This window comes from Gymnodraco acuticeps, unplaced genomic scaffold, assembly GCF_902827175.1.
Source record: "Gymnodraco acuticeps unplaced genomic scaffold, fGymAcu1.1, whole genome shotgun sequence".
In the NCBI taxonomy this organism is placed as follows: domain Eukaryota; kingdom Metazoa; phylum Chordata; class Actinopteri; order Perciformes; family Bathydraconidae; genus Gymnodraco; species Gymnodraco acuticeps.
In genome coordinates this window covers 689,012-708,271 of record NW_022992265.1, presented here as the reverse complement: position 1 = coordinate 708,271, position 19,260 = coordinate 689,012, and the positions used below count along the sequence as shown (strand labels likewise).

General features: G+C 44.3%; 1 protein-coding gene across 4 annotated transcripts in view; it reads left to right on the top strand.

The window, feature by feature from the left end:
- The window catches only part of c2cd3 (C2 domain containing 3 centriole elongation regulator), a 29,754-nt gene extending 10,791 nt beyond the window's left edge, over window positions 1-18,963 (top strand). The window contains exons 24-34 of one of the 4 annotated variants that reach the window (XR_004568163.1): window positions 54-389; window positions 614-752; window positions 841-905; window positions 1,003-1,208; window positions 1,290-1,423; window positions 1,535-1,687; window positions 1,770-1,960; window positions 4,597-5,389; window positions 5,655-5,763; window positions 12,061-12,333; window positions 18,742-18,865. Coding sequence is in view for 3 of the 4 variants with exons in the window: in XM_034207015.1 (XP_034062906.1) it covers window positions 54-389; window positions 614-752; window positions 841-905; window positions 1,003-1,208; window positions 1,290-1,423; window positions 1,535-1,687; window positions 1,770-1,960; window positions 4,597-5,389; window positions 5,655-5,763; window positions 18,742-18,864 (2,249 nt within the window). In the remaining variant the exon portion in view is untranslated. Of the gene's footprint in view, window positions 1-53; window positions 390-613; window positions 753-840; window positions 906-1,002; window positions 1,209-1,289; window positions 1,424-1,534; window positions 1,688-1,769; window positions 1,975-4,596; window positions 5,390-5,654; window positions 5,764-12,060; window positions 12,334-18,741 lie in introns of those variants that run through there. The other 3 variants (XM_034207016.1, XM_034207015.1, XM_034207018.1) reach the window with 3 other exon arrangements.
- The last annotated feature ends 297 nt before the right edge of the window (window positions 18,964-19,260 follow it).

Sequence of the window (19,260 nt, the reverse complement as noted above, 5' to 3'; positions counted from 1 at the left end):
AGAAAGATTATGGCTTTACTTCTGGGTGTCATCAAAGTTGTGTGGTTTCCCAGGAGTGTATCCGCTGTTCAGGCGCTCAGCAGCAGATCTACAAGGGGCTGCTATCAGGGTACACATCGCCATGACAGCAGGGGATGTCCCAGTGGAGCTCCCTGCTGGAGTTACCACTCAGGTGGACTCGGACAGCCAGGGGGAGCTCCTATCAGAGGAGGAAGCAGCAGATTGTATCACTTCGCCAGCTACACCAAAACAACCACAAAGCACACACAAGAATAAGTCCTCCGGAACAACTCCAGACATCACACGTGTGCAGCATACAGAAATGAGCACGGAGGAATCTTTCCCTGTGACTGTAGCAGTGGATCGAGCTATGCACCTGAATCTGAAGGGTGAGTTTGACTTTACTTAATGTTTGTGTTCAACTTTTTTATTTATATTGCGCCTTTTGTGCAAAGATGCAATCATGGTTCTTAAACAATAAGCATAGCAAAGTACAATAGAGTAGATGAATCAAGTGGAATTAGAATAGTTGATTGCTAAGGTAAAAAGCTATTGTAGAGGCAGGGACCATAAACACTAAATGTTGCCTTGACGTGTTGTGTTTCCCTGGCAGGCTGTCCTCTGGCAGAGCGCAGTGAAGGGTCGCCGTGCTGCTGTGTTTCCTACATCACTGCCGACTCCGCTGAACCAGTGTCCACTGCTGTCTTAGCCAACACCGACTGCCCTGTGTGGGACCATCATCATGAGTGCAGGTGAACGACACACATAAATACATCTTTTAAGATATCTATGGTACACTGAAACAAACGTGAAGGGCACATTTTGTTTTTGAATTCACAGGCTTACAAATGAGCTACTGCTCGATCCACAGCAACATCTCGTGTTCAAAGTCTGGCACAAAGGAGGTACAGGAAGCAGTTACACATCACAGCATACATTTAATTGATTCATTTCATGATTCATTTGATAAATGTATTCTCTCTTGGGGTTTTTCTTCCATAGAAACGGAGAGGGTGATTGGATTTGCGTCTGTAGACCTGTCCCCCTTACTCTGTGGGTTCCAGTTGGTGTGTGGTTGGTACAACATCACAGACTTCAGCGGTCAGTGTCACGGCCAGCTCAAAGTGTCAATCATTCCTCTAAAGGGGGTCCAAGACCTCCGTGGAAAGAGAAAGGCTGTGAATGAAGAAACTGCCAAAAACTCACCAGTGAGAAAACGTATTGGTACATAATAAAACTTATATTTTGGATTGGCCACAATTGTGATAATGATACATGTGTTTTATTAGAAGGATTTATTCCAGGCACTCCCTGTCATCTACCATACCACAGCCACCTACAGCAGCTTCCCCTCTCACATCAGCCAGCACACAGAGCAAAAGATCTCATCACCCGACATCACGGAGAGGCTGTTCTCTGAAAGGTGTGTAGAGAAAAGAAAGATTACACATTTAACTTACTCTTTATAAGTATATTTATCCACGTGCTGTAAAAAAGCCTCCACATTGCATTCACTAATCTCTAATCTGCTCAGGTCCAGTGAGAGTGACCGCCACTTTGAGCACATGGACAAAGTGCGACTGTACCATCAGAGTCTGCAGGAGCAAACAGCAGCTCCTTCTGTCTGCAACAGCAGCAGCGCTGGTGACATCAATCCCTCCAGCTCCTTCCTGTTTTCAGCACTCAGGTATCATTCCTCACATGGACTTTCACTTCTTTGTTGTTGTTTTTTTTTTTAATCCAAGCCAAACCAATCCTTGTTTTTACAGGAAAAAACTAAGTGAGCTTGACAACATCCAGAGATACTTCAGCCGTAAACTTTCAACTCCCACATTCCCGCCCACTAGAGAGCCGGACTGTCAGACCAGCCAGGAGGAGCAGAGGGACTCGGAGACAGACACACGGCAGCTTCTTCTCAAGTCCAAACACTTAGTTGGACAAGCAGACAATATCATTAGTGGTGAGCACTGTAATGTAAGCGGTTCCATTTTATGAGTCAGTAATTAGCAGCAACATTTTTCAAGTCTTAAGTGAATACATTGTTTTAATAACGGTACATTGGATGGCACATGTATTTTAAAGGTCCCCTATTCAGTGGCGTTTTTATATGTACAAAAGTGGTGGGGCACAAAGAACTTAGATGTCTATATATAAGCTTCTGAGGTTCATGGCTGGTGAGGCTCTGACTCTTCAGGTTTACAAATATTATATTTTGACCTAAATCAAAATATAATATTATTTTCAAAAGCTTTTTTTGTCTGATGCTTCAATTAATTTTAAACAGACAGTTCAACAAAAGGATACCCAAAAAATTTAATTGTATCATTTAAATATTGAATTGTTCTCTCTTAGTAAGATGTTCAATCAAATTGCAGTCTTACCTTGACATGAAGATGAAGTCCATTTGCCTATCCTTCTGGACAAAAATCTCTATTACTTTTTTGTAAAAGTCCTCCTTATGTTCTTCTAGTTTCTAAAGTCTATCATAAATCTGATCTAATCAATAGATTTATCGAAAATTATAAAAGTAGGGTAGACATGTGGATATTATCCGGCTGAACAAAACGTGCATTTATCTAACAGGTTTGTTTCCCACAGATCTTATTTTGAGCTATTTTCTAAAATCCTATGGAGAAATATCATTGCTTTTTTGTGGAGGGAAGCCATGCGCAGTTTATTTCCGGGTTTTAGGACGCCTCACTGCAGCTCTCTCTCCTCCTCTTCACACACCACACTTTTCGCGGCACACGTACTTACAGCCAATCAGCTCTGAATTATGTGAGATGACGTATGGTGGGGATGGCAGCACTATGCCCCTATGGTCATTATTTTTTTGCCACACACATTAAATAGGACAATACTCTGAGCATGCGCAGTGTAGTTTTTACAGTCACCATTGACTTAAACAGGGAGAGGGAGGGGCAGGATCGGGTTTTGTCCCACATGGCTCTAAACAGCTCAATAGGCACACACTGTAGACACTAATTAGAAGAACACAGACTAACACAGCAATGTACAGACGAATCAGATGATTAAACATGATCTTAAAATATATTTTATATATTTTTTAATTTATTTTTTGCATTTTTTTGTAATCATTACTTTTAATACTTTCTGCTGACACTAGGTGGGGCTGTGCCCCACCTGCCCCTAATGACCAGTCGCCACTGCCCCTATTATACTATTTTTCATCAATATATTATAGGTCTCAGTTATATACAAAACATGTCTCTGAAGTGTTTGGCTCAAAATACCAAACAGATCATGCATTGCAGCATCCCATAATCCCCTCTGTTTCAGCCCTGTTTCAAAAGTGCTGATTCTCTGTCTGTTACTTTAGATGAAAATAAGGAGCCACTCCCCACGCCCCTCTGAGATATTTGGTTAAAATGAACACTATGGTGCTCTAGGAGGAGGTTCAGGTGATAAGGTGGGCGGGGGACGTGTTACATTGGTTGGTGATTGGCTAATGGTTACACAAGCCAAAAAATCGTTATGACATCATAAAGTGTCCAAAATCTGATCAGCTCATTTTCAGACAGGTTTTTATATAAATGGATCAGGACAAAAAGTGAGCGAATCTTTTTTCCTGAAACTTTCAGAATCTCTTTACACAGAGGGGACACATGTTTATGTATAAAATACATGAAAAAGTGGATTTTGCATAATAGGTGACCTTTAAAGTGTGTCCACTAATATTAGTTTTAACATTTAAAGATCATTCTTGGCATGTAAACTTTGATTTAGTTTACCCAGTGTTGGCAGCTGACCCAGAAACAGTCATTGCAGGGACAGTCTTCTGCACACGAACCCATAAATGGAGACATCCCTGTACCTTCCTCAGTCGTCTGATTAATACAAGAGGTGCTGAAATGTAACAAGTGGAACAATGTAAACACTGCATGGCTCTCACTTTGTATTGCCCAGGCTATTTATATCATATCATTATATGGTACATTATAAATGCAACTATCAATTATTTATTTTTTAACTCTAACTAATCAATTTTATTTATTTTTTAAATAATTGTAAAGGTCAGCTCAAAAACTCAAAGAAAAGTATCAAAATAAGACATTTGAGGATTTGGAAACAATATTTTGACTTCAATTGACTTAATCAAACCGTTACTGTACTTGTTAGATAATTTCTCTTAATTTTTTTTAAACAATATGGGTTTATGGCAACATCCCTTTTTAAAGCTGTGAACAAGTCATAAACACCACATTCAAGTTGTGGTTTAAGACAGTTGCTACATAGAACAGGATGAAATAGTTATGTAAAGGTTCTCCATTTGACATTCAGGGCATTACTATAGCAACAAATGACTAAGTGCTATGTTAAGATATAGTGGAGTAATTGCATACTGATCAGAGAATGGAGTCAAGCTCCCTCTGTGAGTGTTATAATCCAAGCTACTCTTTGCCTTGTTTATGTTAGTCTGGTCTATTAACCCTTTCAGTTGGGTTAGCCCCAATAGCTGCTATCTTCCATGTGGAGGCAATCCCTCTGAAGTTCAAACCTTACAAAGTATGACATAAAATATGGGAAGGAAAAAACATCCGTGTTGCTAACAACATCACTGTCCTCTTCACACAGGTCTGCGAGGATCCCACCTGGAAACAATTCCTTCAGACCACCTAAGCAGCTCAGCAACTTCACTTGTTGGAGACAACAACCCTCAAACTATCCCGGAGAGTGTCACCAGTCCACGCAGGGCTTCACATTTATCCCAGGAAGAGGAAGAAGAAGAGGAAAAGGTGTCACTCCTGCACTCGCCACTGCCAAAGACGTCTGAAGCCCAGTCAGACTCTGAGCCTGAGGGAGAGAAGGACGAATGGAGCTACAAGCTTACCGTGTCAGAAGATGAAAACGAAGAAGGAGCAGACCAAGATGGTACAGGTTGTTCACAGGATGAAGAAGCTGATGATGATGATGAAGAAGAGCTAGATGAAGATTACGATGAGGTTGTGGTGAACCCGAGGCCTCTGAACGAGGTGACTTCGTTAACGGACAAAACCAGCCCTTGGACCAGTATCATGTCAGAGCCTGACCTGGTGTCTGTGGAGAGCCCGGAGCCACCAGAGGGAGAGGATCTGAGAGAGGATGAGGACGAGGAAGAGGAAACGGTAGAACTGCTAACCCATAGTGGAGATGAGAGCAGAGAAGAAAGTGAACATCAGCAAAGTGACAGTTTTAATGGATCAGCTGGAGACTCTTCAGACACAGACGGTGAAAGGACAATACAATTTTCAGCCGAGAGACCACCGAAAGAACCCAGCAGCCCCAACGAAGTGTCAGGTGACCGAGTTCCTTCACCCACCACACTGCACGCCACAGATACCCATGATGCTTCATGCTCCCTGGACCATCAAGATGTTCCAACCCAACTGTATCCTTGATTTGTGTTTTAGGATTACATTTTACTTTTATTTGTTTGAAAAGGTCATCCAAGATCTAAAATAATGGAAAAATTGTTTAGATCTTTGAGTAACATTTCAGTTTTTTTGGAACACTTTGCTCCACAGGCATTTTCTGTCTTAACATACAGGTGTCTCACTGGTTCTTTGTGTGATGTAGTTCTAAAATGTGTATTGTAATTGTATGTATATCACTGAAGCGGGCACATTTTAGACGCTTTAACATTTTATATGAAGCTCTGCCCCTGTGGAGGTTCCTAATTTCTTCCTTCCCTCTCACCAACTGGAGGCCTCCATGAGAGTCATACGTTTAGCTCCTTCTTTCTCCAACAAGACTACTGACCCGGTGAGTATTTGTCAACAACTCAACTCCCTGCATCTGAAGTTACCTACTGTAGCTCCAGCTTCTATGAGTATTGGCGTAGCCCTCTCAGGCTATCGCTATTGGGTAATCCCCCTGCGCACCCGCGCAGCACTGAAAACACTTGTAGTCCACGCCCGCCCGCAAGGTGGGCCCCACCCTTGGGCTCCCTTCCGGTATAAATAGGAAGGAGGCCCGACAATTTGCTCCCATACAACATAACTTTTCTTCAGCTATTCTTGGAGCCAGTGGGGCCCAGCACTTAGAGGGCTACGCCAATACTCATAGAAGCTGGAGTTACAATAGGTAACTTCAGTTCTATTTCGTATATGGCTTCGCCCTCTAAGGCTATCGCTATTGGGTTAAGGGCGAAGCATGATGTAGTCTGCGCCCCACTGGGTCCGCCCGGTACTAGAAGCACAGACACACCTGCTCAATAACAACCCATGCCTATTGCGCCATGCGTAATGGCGCATCGCCGTCCCTGGAATATAGCATAACATGAATATTCTCCATGAGGGGACGAAGGCTGGGAACAATACATACCTGCCGCTGTGAAAAAGTAGAGACGAAGGTCATACTTTGCCCAGTGACAAAAAGAGGGGGAACAGCAGCTCTCTGCGTGCAGACAGGCAGGAGAGCGCACAGCTGGATCCCTGATGTCACTCACTCTGACAAGACACTCCATACCAAAAATGTGTCAGAGGAAAAAAAGGAAACATCCCTCTCATAAGAGGGAAAAAGGGGCCGATCTCCGCGTGCCGAGAGACAGGAGAGAGGCGCACAGCTGGATCCCTGACGTCACTCACTCTGACAAGACAATCCGTACAGGGTGTGTCAGAGAGGAATGGGAGACATCCCTCAATAAAATTGAATAAATGAACAGGGGGAAGACCAAGATGCAGCAGTGCAAATATCTTCCACTGACATTCCTCCGTGCAAAGCCGTGGAGGAGGAAATTCCTCTGGTGGAGTGCGCATTGATGTTCTCCGGGGGCTCCACCCCAGAGGAGACATATCCGTTGTGCAGACAGAGGCTGCCCTAACGAGTGCTTTTATAGTGCACAAACAGGTGCTGAGAACGGCGCAAGGCAGCCGTGCGCGCCACATAGCAGGACAGCGCGCGCACAGGACAGAGGAGATGAGACGTGGCTTCTTCCTCCGACCTGTGAGGAGGAGGGAATAAGCCAGCCAGGGTGATCACTCTTGACCTAAAAGAGTTGTGATGACCTTTGGCATGAAGCCAGGTTAGGGCGTAAAACAGCTGAACTGCCATCTCCTTGGATCCGGAGAGCTGACTAAGCCACAGAGAGAGCAGACAAATCACTCACCCTTTTCGCTGATAGAGCCAAAAGTAATACTACTTTGGCTGACAACAGTTTAAGGGGAACCTGATCAGGTTCAAATGGGGCTTTGCTTTACGGCCCCTACACACGGCGGCGTGCGTTACCGCTTCAACGCTTCTGCCCATTCACTTTGAATGGGGTGACGTCACGATTTGCCGAACTGCATTGTGGGAGCAAAGCGTAGCTTCTCTCGCGGTGCTCGCTGCAAAAGTAGAGCAATGTTCTACTTTTGCCGCCTCGACGGAGGCGTCAGCCAATCAAATCCCGCGTATGCAAATCTGACAGTACAAGCGCTAGCCAATCAAACCGCGTGTATGTTGGGAGAGCCAGACCGCAGTTATTTCCCATATGTCAAAAAATGGAGGAGAAAATTATCGTGGCGGTAGGGAATCACCCGGTACTCTATGACCAGTCCCTCTTTACATACAGGGATACAAACCGGAGGAGCCAAGGCATGGGGGGAGGTGGCAGAGACAGTGGGTGAAACTGGTAGGTTTTCGCCAGTTTGGGGAGTTTATATCCAGTGTACTTCATTTGAATGGACAGCTAGCAAGCATAGACAGTATATTTAGCCAGCATGGATGTAGCATGAATGCTTTGCTTTGTATGTCCGGGGCGGGACATTCATGTGATTGGTTGTTGGTCGCGTTGCTCGCGTTGACTCCCCAAGCTCAAGACACGCCCACCACCAAGCGGCAACACACGCCGCCGTGTGTAGGCTCCGTAAGTGTGCGTAACACCAAAGCCAAATCCCACTGAGGCGCCAGTGTGCGTGACACAGGTCTGAGTCTCCGTACTCCTCGCATAAAACGGCTGCTGCGTTCCGCGAGCTCCTCTGTTCAATTCGCCCGGAATATACATTGCTCTGACGGAGAGCAACGTGTGTGCGCGCCAAGAACAGCAGCCGCCTGCGTTCAAAAGCTGCGCAGATCTTACTCCTCCCTGGCGATTGAGGTAGGCTGCCGTGGCCTGTTGTCTGTGCAAATCAAAACATGTTTAATTGTACAGCAACGGGGCGAAGTGCTGGAATACTTCCCAAACCGGAGAACAGCTCCAGCACATTTACCTCTGACGCACGGGGTCGATGCGCGGGCGAATGAACCACCTCTGGAGACTCCTCCTGTGGGGGAGTCCCAGGGGGATCCCCACGTGACCAGCTGACATCATGCTGAGCAGCTGTATCACGGAGAGGGCCTGCGGGATGTGACACGCCGGAGAGGGAGCTGTCAGTTCCTCCACTCGCTGCTGCGAGAGCCGCGCTCTGCTGGCTGAGTTTAATTCCACTCCCAGATAAATGGATATCTGAGAGGGAAGAGGACAGCTCTTCTTCAAATTCATTATGAAAACCCAGGCTTTGACAGATGCGATACGAGATGTAACGTCTGTAAAGCGACTTCCTCCCTGGAGCGAGCCAGCAATAGCAGGTCGTCCAGATAAAACCACATCCTGGTGAACACATTCCAGCATCTGTTTGATCGTCAGCATGTGGAACACTGACAGATCAAGGATGGGTCTCACTCCCCCGTTTTTTTCCCGGGATTTAGAAAATAGCAGCGCTGAATGGAGCGCAAGACACTGTCCCTGGGATGACAGGAGTGTTTCTTGTATCCCATGGAACTGCGGGGGGAGAGGCTTCTCTGAGATATGCTGTAACGGTCGTCATGGTGACGAGCCATGCCCTCGCTGCTCGCGCTTCTTGAGGCGAAAGGGCTGCGAGGGAATCTCCACACGCTGCATTTCACTCAGGCTCTCATCATGAGGCGCGTACCCGCCCAGGGGATGAGAAGTGGTGTGTGCAGTGCTGTCCACACGAGGCGTTATAACGGTGCTCGTGGATTTATTATGACCGTGTATAGGAGGCATATCTGGGACAGAGGAATGCCGCGAGCTCTGCAGTTTATAAACCAATAGGTTAAAACAGCAGGCTTCTGCAGTGAATGAACCACCTCTGGAGACTCCACCTGTGGGGGAGACCCAGGGGGATCCCCACGTGACCAGATGACGCCAATGCCGAGCAGTTGCATCACGGAGAGGGCTGTGCGGGTTTGTGACACGCCAGAGGAGAGCTGTCAGTTTCTCCACTCGCTGCCGCGAGAGCCGCGCTCTGCTGCTGGCTGAGTTTAATTCCACTATCAGATAAACGATTGTCTGAGAGGGAAGAGGACAGCTTTTCTTCCAATTCATTATGAAACCCAGGCTTTGACAGATGCGATACGAGATGTACCGTCTGTAAAGCGACTTCCTCCCCGGAGCGAGCCAGCAAATAGCAGGTCGTCCAGAGAAAACCACACTCTGATCCCGCTCCAGCCTTCTATACACAAATGCGAGGAGCCAGGAAATATCCGAACGGCAGACTATTGTCTGGTATGATATTCCCTGAATGAGAAAACGCAGGAATTTCCTGTGTTTCGGGATGATGGGTACGTGGAAGTATGCATCCTTCAGGTTGAAGTGAACCAGTCATCCTGGTGAACACATTCCAGCACCTGATTTTCTTCCCCTTGAGGAACCCTGGAAATAGCCTCTTTCAACAGGAGTTCCTGCAGCTCTGATTGGAGCGCAAGACATAGCTTCTGGGAGGACAGGAGTGTTTCCTGTATCCCATTGAACTGTGGGGGGGGGAGAGGCGAACTGCAGGGCGTATCCTCTGCTGATCAGCCTGCTCATCCATCTGTCCATCAGACACACGCGCTGCCACTCTTGCCCCTTTCACACCAACGCGTTTTCAGCTCCGGCTCGGAGCTGGAGCCTGAAAAGTAGCGTTTTTCCTGTTCACACCGCAGAGGCGCCGCTTCTTAGCTCCGGAATCCGGTTCACTTCCAGCTCCAACAAATTGTCGGTCTAGAGGCAAGAGCTTCGGAGCTAAGAGGCGGCGTCGCTTACGTCGAGGCGGGGGCAGGGGCAGATTCGTCGTTGAAGTAGATGCTGAAGACCACAAAGAAGTCTTGCATTTCGCATGTGATGTTTGTAAAGTTCCAAGTAAAGTCGTCCCTTGTAAAGTCGTCCGATGCCTTCCATTTCGTTTCCTAAGAGGATAACCAAAGCGAACAGCGCTTCAATACAATCGGCCATTGTTGTTGTTGTTGTCGATGTGAGGGATTTCCGCGCGGTTTGGATTTTATGAAGCAGGCACGTAAACGGCGACGTCATGACGCAGCAGCGGCAGCTCTGGGCGGTGTGAACAGAGCGAGAGCAGAAAAGGGAAACCGGAGCAGAACCAGAAAAGCTCCCGCTCGGAGCTAGAAAGGGAAAAGCGCTGATGTGAGAGCTGCATCTGAGAGTGGGCGCACGTGCTCGAGATGTGTTTTTTTGGTCGTCATGGTGACGAGCCACGCCAGAGCCCCTGCCGCCGCTGCCCGTGAGGCAACCCAATATGGGCTTGGACCGAAAGGGCTGCGCGGGGGCCTCCACACGCTGCGTCTCACTCCCACTCTCATCATGAGGCGCGTACACGCTCAGGGGATGGATGGAGGTGTGTGCAGTGCTGCCCACATGAGGCGTTATAACGGCACTCATGGGTTTATTAAGGCCGTGTGTACGAGGCGTATCTCGGACAGAGGAATGCCGCGAGCTCTGTAGTTTATTAACCAACAGGTTAAAACCAGGCTTCTGCAGTGAGCCCTGCTGTCTATTAACCGACAGGTTATAGGCAGCTGGTTTACACAGGGTGGGAGACATGTGAGAACCACTTGATACTGATGACTCAGACAAAAACTTGGAAAATAAACAGCTTTTATTCTCCTCACAATGCCCCCCCAAAATGTCACAAACGGCTCTGCTTCCTTGGTGGCTCTCGTGGAGCAGACCAGGAGCGGGGGTGCCTCACTCCCCTTCTACTCACCACCGGAAGATCCTGTCTCTGGAGTGGCGGGGGAGCGGAGACGTGGGACGGAGCCCCTGCTGTACGAGGCGTATCTCGGACAGAGGAATGCCGCGAGCTCTGTAGTTTATTAACCAACAGGTTAAAACCAGGCTTCTGCAGCGAGCCCTGCTGTCTACTAATCAACAGATTTGTGACAGCCGGCTTAGTTAGCAAGCTCTGCAGTTTATTAACCGATAGGTTAAAACCAGCATGCTTCTGGAGCGAGCCCTGCTAACGACAGGTTAGTGACAGCTGGCTTAATTAGCGAGCTCTGCAGTTTACTAACCGACAGGTTAAAACTAGCAGGCTTCTGCAGCGAGCCCTGCTGTCTACTTAATCAACAGATTAGTGGCAGCTAGCTTAATTAGCGAGCTCTGCAGTTTACTAACTGACAGGTTAAAACCAGCAGGCTTCTGTAGCGAGCCCTGCTAACGACAGGTCAGTGGCAGCTGGCTTAGTTAGCGAGCTCTGCAGTTTAACCGAGAGGTCAAAACCAGCAGGCTTCTGTTGCAAGCCCTGACGCCGTGGCGCTGCGGGCGCTGCCGCTGGGGGCGCTCAGCCTGGAATACTGACAGATCAAGGATGGGTCTCATTCCCCCGTTCTGGCTTCTCTGTGATGTGCTGTAATGGTCGTCATGGTGACGAGCCACGCCATTGCCCTCGCCACCGCTGCCCGTGAGGCGAAAGGGCTGTGAGGGAGCCCCCACACGCTGCGTTTCACTCCGGATCTCATCATGAGGCGCGTACACGCTCAGGGGATGAGTGGAGGTGTGTGCAGTGCTGTTCACATGAGGCGTTATAACGGCGCTCATGGGTTTATTATGACCGTGTGTAGGAGGCGTATCTCGGACAGGAATGCCGCGAGCTCTGCAGGTTATTAACCGAGGTTATTAACCGAGGTTAAAACCTCGGTTATTAACCGAGGTTAAAACCTGCAGGCTTTTGCAGGGAGCCCTGCTGGCTAGTATAGGCAGCTGGCTTACACAGGGGGGGATATGTGAGAAACACTTGTTACTGATGACTCAGTACAAAAAGTTGGAAAATGAACACACTTTATTTTACTCACAACCCCCAGAACCGGCTCTGCTTCCTCGGAGGCTCTCGTGGAGCAGACCAGGAGCAGGGGAGCCTCACTCCCCTTTGACTCGGGAGACGCTGTCTCTGGGGTGGCGGAGGAGCGGAGACGTGGGACGGAGCCCCTGCAGCCGCCGAAGGGCGAGCCTGACGCCGAGGTGGTTGCTGTAGGCGTCTCTCCGCTTGCGGCCTCTGCTGCCGGTGTGGACGCCGCGGCTGCTGCAGACGTTGGTGCCGCTGTGGGAGCTCAGCAGGCTGGAGCCAGCTGACTCTGGTAAAACTGCATTCTCCCACTATGCTCCCTTTTTATGGAATACGCTGCAAGTAAAACTTTGTCGAGAGGCACTTCCTACTGTAAATGCTTTTAAAGGTATGCTACGATTAGCCCTTCATGAAACATGTAACTGTTTTACCTGATGCTATTGCTGATGTGATTATGCTTCTTGCCACTGCACAAATGGCCTTCTGTATTTATATTTGAATTGTATGTTTTTTGTTTAATGCCCTTGTTTTATGTTGAAACTTGTTGTGTGCCGTGTTGGTCAGGACTCCCTGGAAGAAGAGATCTTGTATCTCAATGGGACATTCCTGGATAAATAAAGGATAAATAAAAAAATTAAAAAACTCTCGTGCTGGCGACTTGAAAGGCACACTGGTGCACCCGGTCGGCCTGGCGGGCGACATACTGGTCTCTGGAGGCGCTCAACGTAGGGCGCCGTCCGGCGATTATGTTGGCCTGTCTTACCCCAAAAAACGCCATCAGGCTCGGCTCCAGAGAAGGGGCGGCTGGAAAACCAGCATCTGTGAACCCCTCCACCTTGGTGAGGGGAACAAATATGGCCACCGGAGCCTTCAGGGTCCTCGGGTTCGCCGCTGCCCCCTCCTGGAACGTCCTGATGGCTGGGAAGCGTAGCCAGATCAGGTCACTCCTGACCATCTGCACCCGCGAAAAGTCATTATGAACCCAGAGCCACATGAGGGATAATCTCTCACACAATTGTTACTCATGTTTAATCTGCAATTGAAGTGTCTCTTGTGCTTCAGTAACGGGGTGCTGAAGAAAAGAGGGAGCAGATTGTCGGGCCTACTTCCTATTTATACCGAAAGGGAGCCCGAGGGTGGGGCCCACCTTGCGGGCGGGCGTGGACTACAAGTATTTTCAGTGCTGCGCGGGTGCGCAGGGCGATTACCCAATAGCGATAGCCTAATAGCGATAGCCTTAGAGGGCGAAGCCATATACGAAATAGAACCACACTGACTCACTCTCCCTTCCCCTTTAATTTCACTCCCTTATCATACCTAAATACATTCATTTTAATTATAGCTTCATTCTTTTGGCAAGTGTCTTAATAATACCTATTGGAAGACTTACTTGTTTCCATTCATAGTTTAAGAAATAAGTCATATGTCAGAATGTTCAGTCACTGCATTAAAACAGAACCGCCATGCAAAGCAGGGGGTTATTATTAGATGACTTTACATATGACGCAAACTGAGCAGAGACCAGTCGTGAACAGTGACACTGTGTACCAACTAAAGCAACCCTGTCTCCTAGAAATTACGTTCCCACAGAACTAAACTGCATTCTCAATTACATTTAGCTAGAAACGTATTTTCTCCCACGTTACGTTCGTTATGAACGTATCTCAAATACGTTTATTTTCTACATATCTTCTAGAAGCATATTTTCTCCCACGTTACGTTCATTATGAACGTATCTTAAATACGTTTATTTTCTACATATCTTTGCCATTTATTGTCTTGCTTATAATAATTATAATAGTCATTTATAAATATCATTTTAGAGCACACATTTGAAATCAGTAGGCGAGGCTGTAATTTCGCCAGCTGTTACTCTCATGAGCGAGGCAGAACATAATAGTTTTAACATGCCAAAAAGCTGCCGTGTCATTTATTGCACCTCAAACATTAAAACAAATCCAGAGTTACGTGTTTCTGTACTTCCTCTAAGAAGAAAGGACAGTAACAGAAGATCTCTATGACGCCAGATGTGGTGTTGTTAATGCGATATGATATCCGGAAAAAAAATTCAGTTTAGGATGGCCGAAGACACTACACTACCCATAATCCCCAGCTATCGTTTGGGACTACAGTCCCGTTGACAAACCCCGTGATTAATCTTCAAGCTCTGGGATTGGATGTTGGATTGGCAGTGCGCCAAGGTTACGCCGAGCGTCAAGCTCTTTGAAATGGAACGAAACCACGGCAGACTATTCAAAACTGGACTCGAACGCCCCCCCCAGAACTACACATGCTGGCTATTGTGTTTCGCAACATGTTCTCTATGGCACGTCTCTACTGGGAATTGTAGTTTTAAAAAGACGTTTTCGTTTTTCCAAAAATTAGAAGTTGACAGTATTAAACTGTGTACAGCCCTGGGGTTTAGGCGATAGGAAACAAATTGGTGTGTACAAATTTAAAACATGTAATTAATACATGAGTGAAAATCGCTTGTATCCATAATGGGTAGCATTCATATATACCCACATGACAGCTCATTGTTACTTTGTAATTCTACTCTACTACAATTCAGAGGTTAACCTGGTATTTTTACTCCACTACATTTATTTTAGTTACTCTGCAGATTCTGATTAATGATGTGAAATATAAACAACCCTTAAAGCTGACTTTAGTTACACCTGAGTAAAATTCAGGGAAGGTGATTGTCAAGTGCCAACAATCAGGAGAGATATTTGATAGTTGGTGCTTGAGAAGACTAAACATTTATCTGCAGATCTCTATAAAGTATATTAATTACTCGTTATTCTCTACTAATAGTTCATTAAAAACTGTATATAATGGCTATTTTGCTCATCCCTTTCAATATTTCAATATTTTCTAAGGTTTATTGACATATCATAACTACGGTGTAGTTATGCAATGAATGAAAAACTTGGGTCACAGGTTCCTCAACAGTGCATTACAAGACATCTATCAATATGTGTGTATACCTCCACCATTAAACTGTCAAATTCTGCACATTTCTTATACTATCTACATACATAAGAGTATAATTAATGTGTTTATCAATGTTAAAATAAGTGCTTCAACATAGTTAACATTGCAGGAAAGCAATACATTAGACGTTAAGTACTTTGTCAGGCTTAATAGTTATCTGTAGATAGATACCCCCAAAGCTTTTTTCTTATTTGAAAGAAGACCTTAACCTAATGTATTCTTTAATGTGTTAATAAATGTTAATTAGTTTGTCTGTTTTGCACATCCTCATATTAATATCTTTGTACATCCAGCACTAAACTGTTTTATTGTAGAGATCACTTACAGTATCTTCTTGATTTTTTTATATTATATACTTCTATCATTGACCTTCTACTTTCCCCTGAAAGTATGTACTGTAAATAACATTATTCAACAAAAATAACATTATTCAACAAAAATAACATTATTCAACAAAAATAATTCAATAACGTGCTTTAACCACTAGGCGGTGCACACAAGGTACACACAGCATACTAATAATAACTTTGTATTATTAGTGTAGGACACTTATGTATGTATAACATCTGAAAATGTGTAGTTTTATTCATGATTTTACATAATTGCTATACTATTTCTCATGTTTTACTTCTACACATTAATATCTGATTTGTAAAACATCACAGACAGAAAGGCATTATCCGTAATGTAATGGTAAGCTATTGCAATTGTGATTCCATAGATGTGTCCCATCACCCAAATCCCCTGACTATTCCCTCAACTCAGTATTTACATTCTTATATTCAAAGAAAATCAGTAATATCTTTAAAAACTACAAGTCCTTTTCTATCAGCTGTGCACCGTTATGGTGTAAATATAACCTATCTACCAATTGGATCAAATATAAAAGTCAGCCGAATTACTATTGATACTGCAAGGAGACGTATTTTGTGAAAAGAAATGCAAGATGTTGTTTAATTGTTGATATATTTATGATCCACGTCGCATATTCAGTTTTGGCGGCAGTTCTTCAAGTTTGTCCAGAAGTCTTCTCATCAGGGCTCTATAAATAGAGAACTACGGCAGATGTGTAATATTTAATGCAGCCGAACCGTGTATTACAATGCCGTTATGTGATGACTTTCAAAGAGAAAAGCAAGAACACTCGGAATAAAGTATTATTTTATTTTAAAAAAATGTTTTCGGATATCATATCGCATTAACATCATATCCCAACATGCATTGCGGCTAAAATATCCAATCAACGAGCTTCAAACTGAGGATCTTGTTCAGTGGGTTTTTGGTGTGTATCGCTCGAAATGTCCCTTTTTATAGGCCTACCTCTGTTTCCGGTGACTTTATTTACGGCTAAAAAGCCCAAGATTATAGCATTAAACGAATAAATAAAAACAAGGATACTTGTGTGTTATTGTTGAGTAAATAACAGTGTGTTATTTAGAAAAGAATAACAAATTAGAAGGAAACATTTTTTTCAAAAATACAGATTTCAGTATTTTGAGGCTCTAAGCCCCATTTCTTTTCCTCACAGACGGGAAAAAAAGTCCGACATTATACGATTTAAAATAAAAACATAAAACACTGGCATGTAATTTACGTTAGAATAAATAGAATGGTTTTGAACAATAGATGAGAGTAAAATCTACGTCACTTTACAGCCCCGCCCACTTTTGGGGAAACCAACGCTGTCATTTGAACAGCGATCAAGCCTGAAGCCACAGAGCTCTTCTTTTACTGTCTTTTCTTCTTAGAGGAAGTACAGAAACACGTAACTCTGGATTTGTTTTAATGTTTGAGGTAAACGACACAGCAGCTTTTTGTCATGTTAAAACTATTATTTTCTGACTGCTCATGAGAGTAACAGCTGGCGAAATTACAGCCTCGCCTACTGATTTCAAATGTGTGCTCTAAAATGATATTTATAAATGACTTATCATTATAATAAGCAAGACAATAAATGGCAAAGATATGTAGAAAATAAACGTATTTAAGATACGTTCATAAGAAACGTAATGTGGGAGAAAATATGCTTCTAGAAGATATGTAGAAAATAAACGTATTTGAGATACGTTCATAACGAACGTAACGTGGGAGAAAATACGTTTCTAGCTAAACGTAATTGAGAATGCAGTTTAGTTCTGTGGGAACGTAATTTGTTGGAGACAGGGTTGACTAAAGTTCAGTGTCATTTCACTTCCAGCATTGACAGCTTTGGGCCCTCCCACTTTCTGACTTGTACAAATATTTCAAATAGGTGCTGTACATACTGTTATATGATCATGAGTATATATGGTGTTGATTGTACTTGGGATTGGGATTGTGATTGGGGTGTTTACACTGCAAATGAAAATGTGTCATTAATCTCACACAGTTTCTATAGCAGCGCTAATGTGGTTCCCCTCCCAGCCTTTAGCTTTGGGAAAGGAGTGGACAAAGTAGTTTGAAGAGTCTTAACCTGTCGGTGCTGAATAAAACCAGACAGTAACTAGTGTTTTTTTCTTCTAAACGTCACATCGTGAGTTAAACCTGCCATGGTGGTTAGTATGCCCTTAATCCTCCTTATAGGTCCAAGCAAGTAGATATGTTCAGTTTTAAGCTGCCTTTATTACATGTCAATTGACTCTGTATATTCACAAGACAGAGACTTAATAGTATCATAACAGAAATAATATTCCCTGTTAATATTCACTAAACCTAAGAAAGCACATTATGCACAGGTTTTCCCAAAGTACTCTGCAGGGTCAAATAAGGGAAACATTTAACATCTATTCATGAAGCTATTTTAACTGCAAAAACCACCAGTATCATCATGACTTAATTTAATACATCTGACAAAAATAAAGCACTGTAGAACAGCAGGCCTGGTGTGAACATTGATATATGAAAAGAGAATAGGAATCTAACCGATCTCCTGTCGGTTACAATAAATCCCACAAATGAAAGTGCATATGGCCCCTCAACTCTGGAATGCTTATATAACTCAAAGCCTAACCCCCTTGACTCTAACTGGCAGTTCGGACACACAGACTTTAGTTTTGACTCGTGAAAAGCTGCAGCATTTATTATTTGACAAACTACACCCAGGTTTCCCAAAGGGAGCTAGGCTGCTCTTATAACAATATAATATGTAATGTAAACATGGTGGTTGCATTTCAACCAGGCCAAACCCGTGATCACTGGCTGTGATATAACTGCTAGCTCCAATACATGCGGCGCCAGATTTAAAAAAAATAACATCAACAATTGTAATTTTAAAATGGTGTTCCTATGCAGAATGTTCATGTAATGTTGGGAGTTGTTCAGACCTAGTGTGAAACAGCCAGCTGTACAGAGGTAAAGGTATTTTCTGTCACTCCATTGTAAACAGGGCCGTCAAAAGTGTGTGGTGATATCAGTTGTGGAGATGTTAAACTTTGAGGAGGCATGGAATTACCTTTTTGAAGGACCGGTTCGAGCTAGTCACTTGTTGCATACCTCCTAATTGAGCTCTTTGCACCAACAACAGTCATGTGACATGCCTGTTAAACAGTCTACCAATCAATATAAACTAAAGGAAGGCTTGCTGTGTTTGAACAGTCACTCATTTGTTACCTCACACCTCAAACACGCAATAAATAATCCTTTCATTAATAGGTTGGGCTGTTTGTTTTGAGCGCAAGATTAAATGTTATTCACGCTACAGGTTTGTCTGTTTTCCTCTCCACAGGGGCCTCACATTCCAAATCACAGAGGTCCTCGACAGCGTCCCAACATGTCCCCGTCATCCATGAAGAAAGAGACTGAAAGAATAGCAAAAATATTTTCAGCCCACTTTGATGGCAATCACTAGTGGTGCTCGAAATGTGTACAGCTGGGTGATTTTAGATCATGTAAATTCAAGGTGACATTTGTATTTTTATAAATAAACATTAACTGTCCATTGTTGCAACACTGCATACCTTTTTGAATTTGTTGTATTATCATACAGGCCTCAGGTCACATTATGCACAGTATGTCCTGTTTGAACCTGTGCGTCATTGGCGGTTGCACATTTCTGTTTTCGTAATGCCAGATAGCTGAAAAACTATTCAAAATTACAAGAAACTTAAATCAAGACACAAGCAACAATATCTATATTACAGAGGTGATACAACTGGACATGCTTACTTGCATACTTTATATAATTATTCCCAGGGGGGTTAAAAGTCTTACTTTAACATAAGTTGTACGTATTTTGCTTAGACTT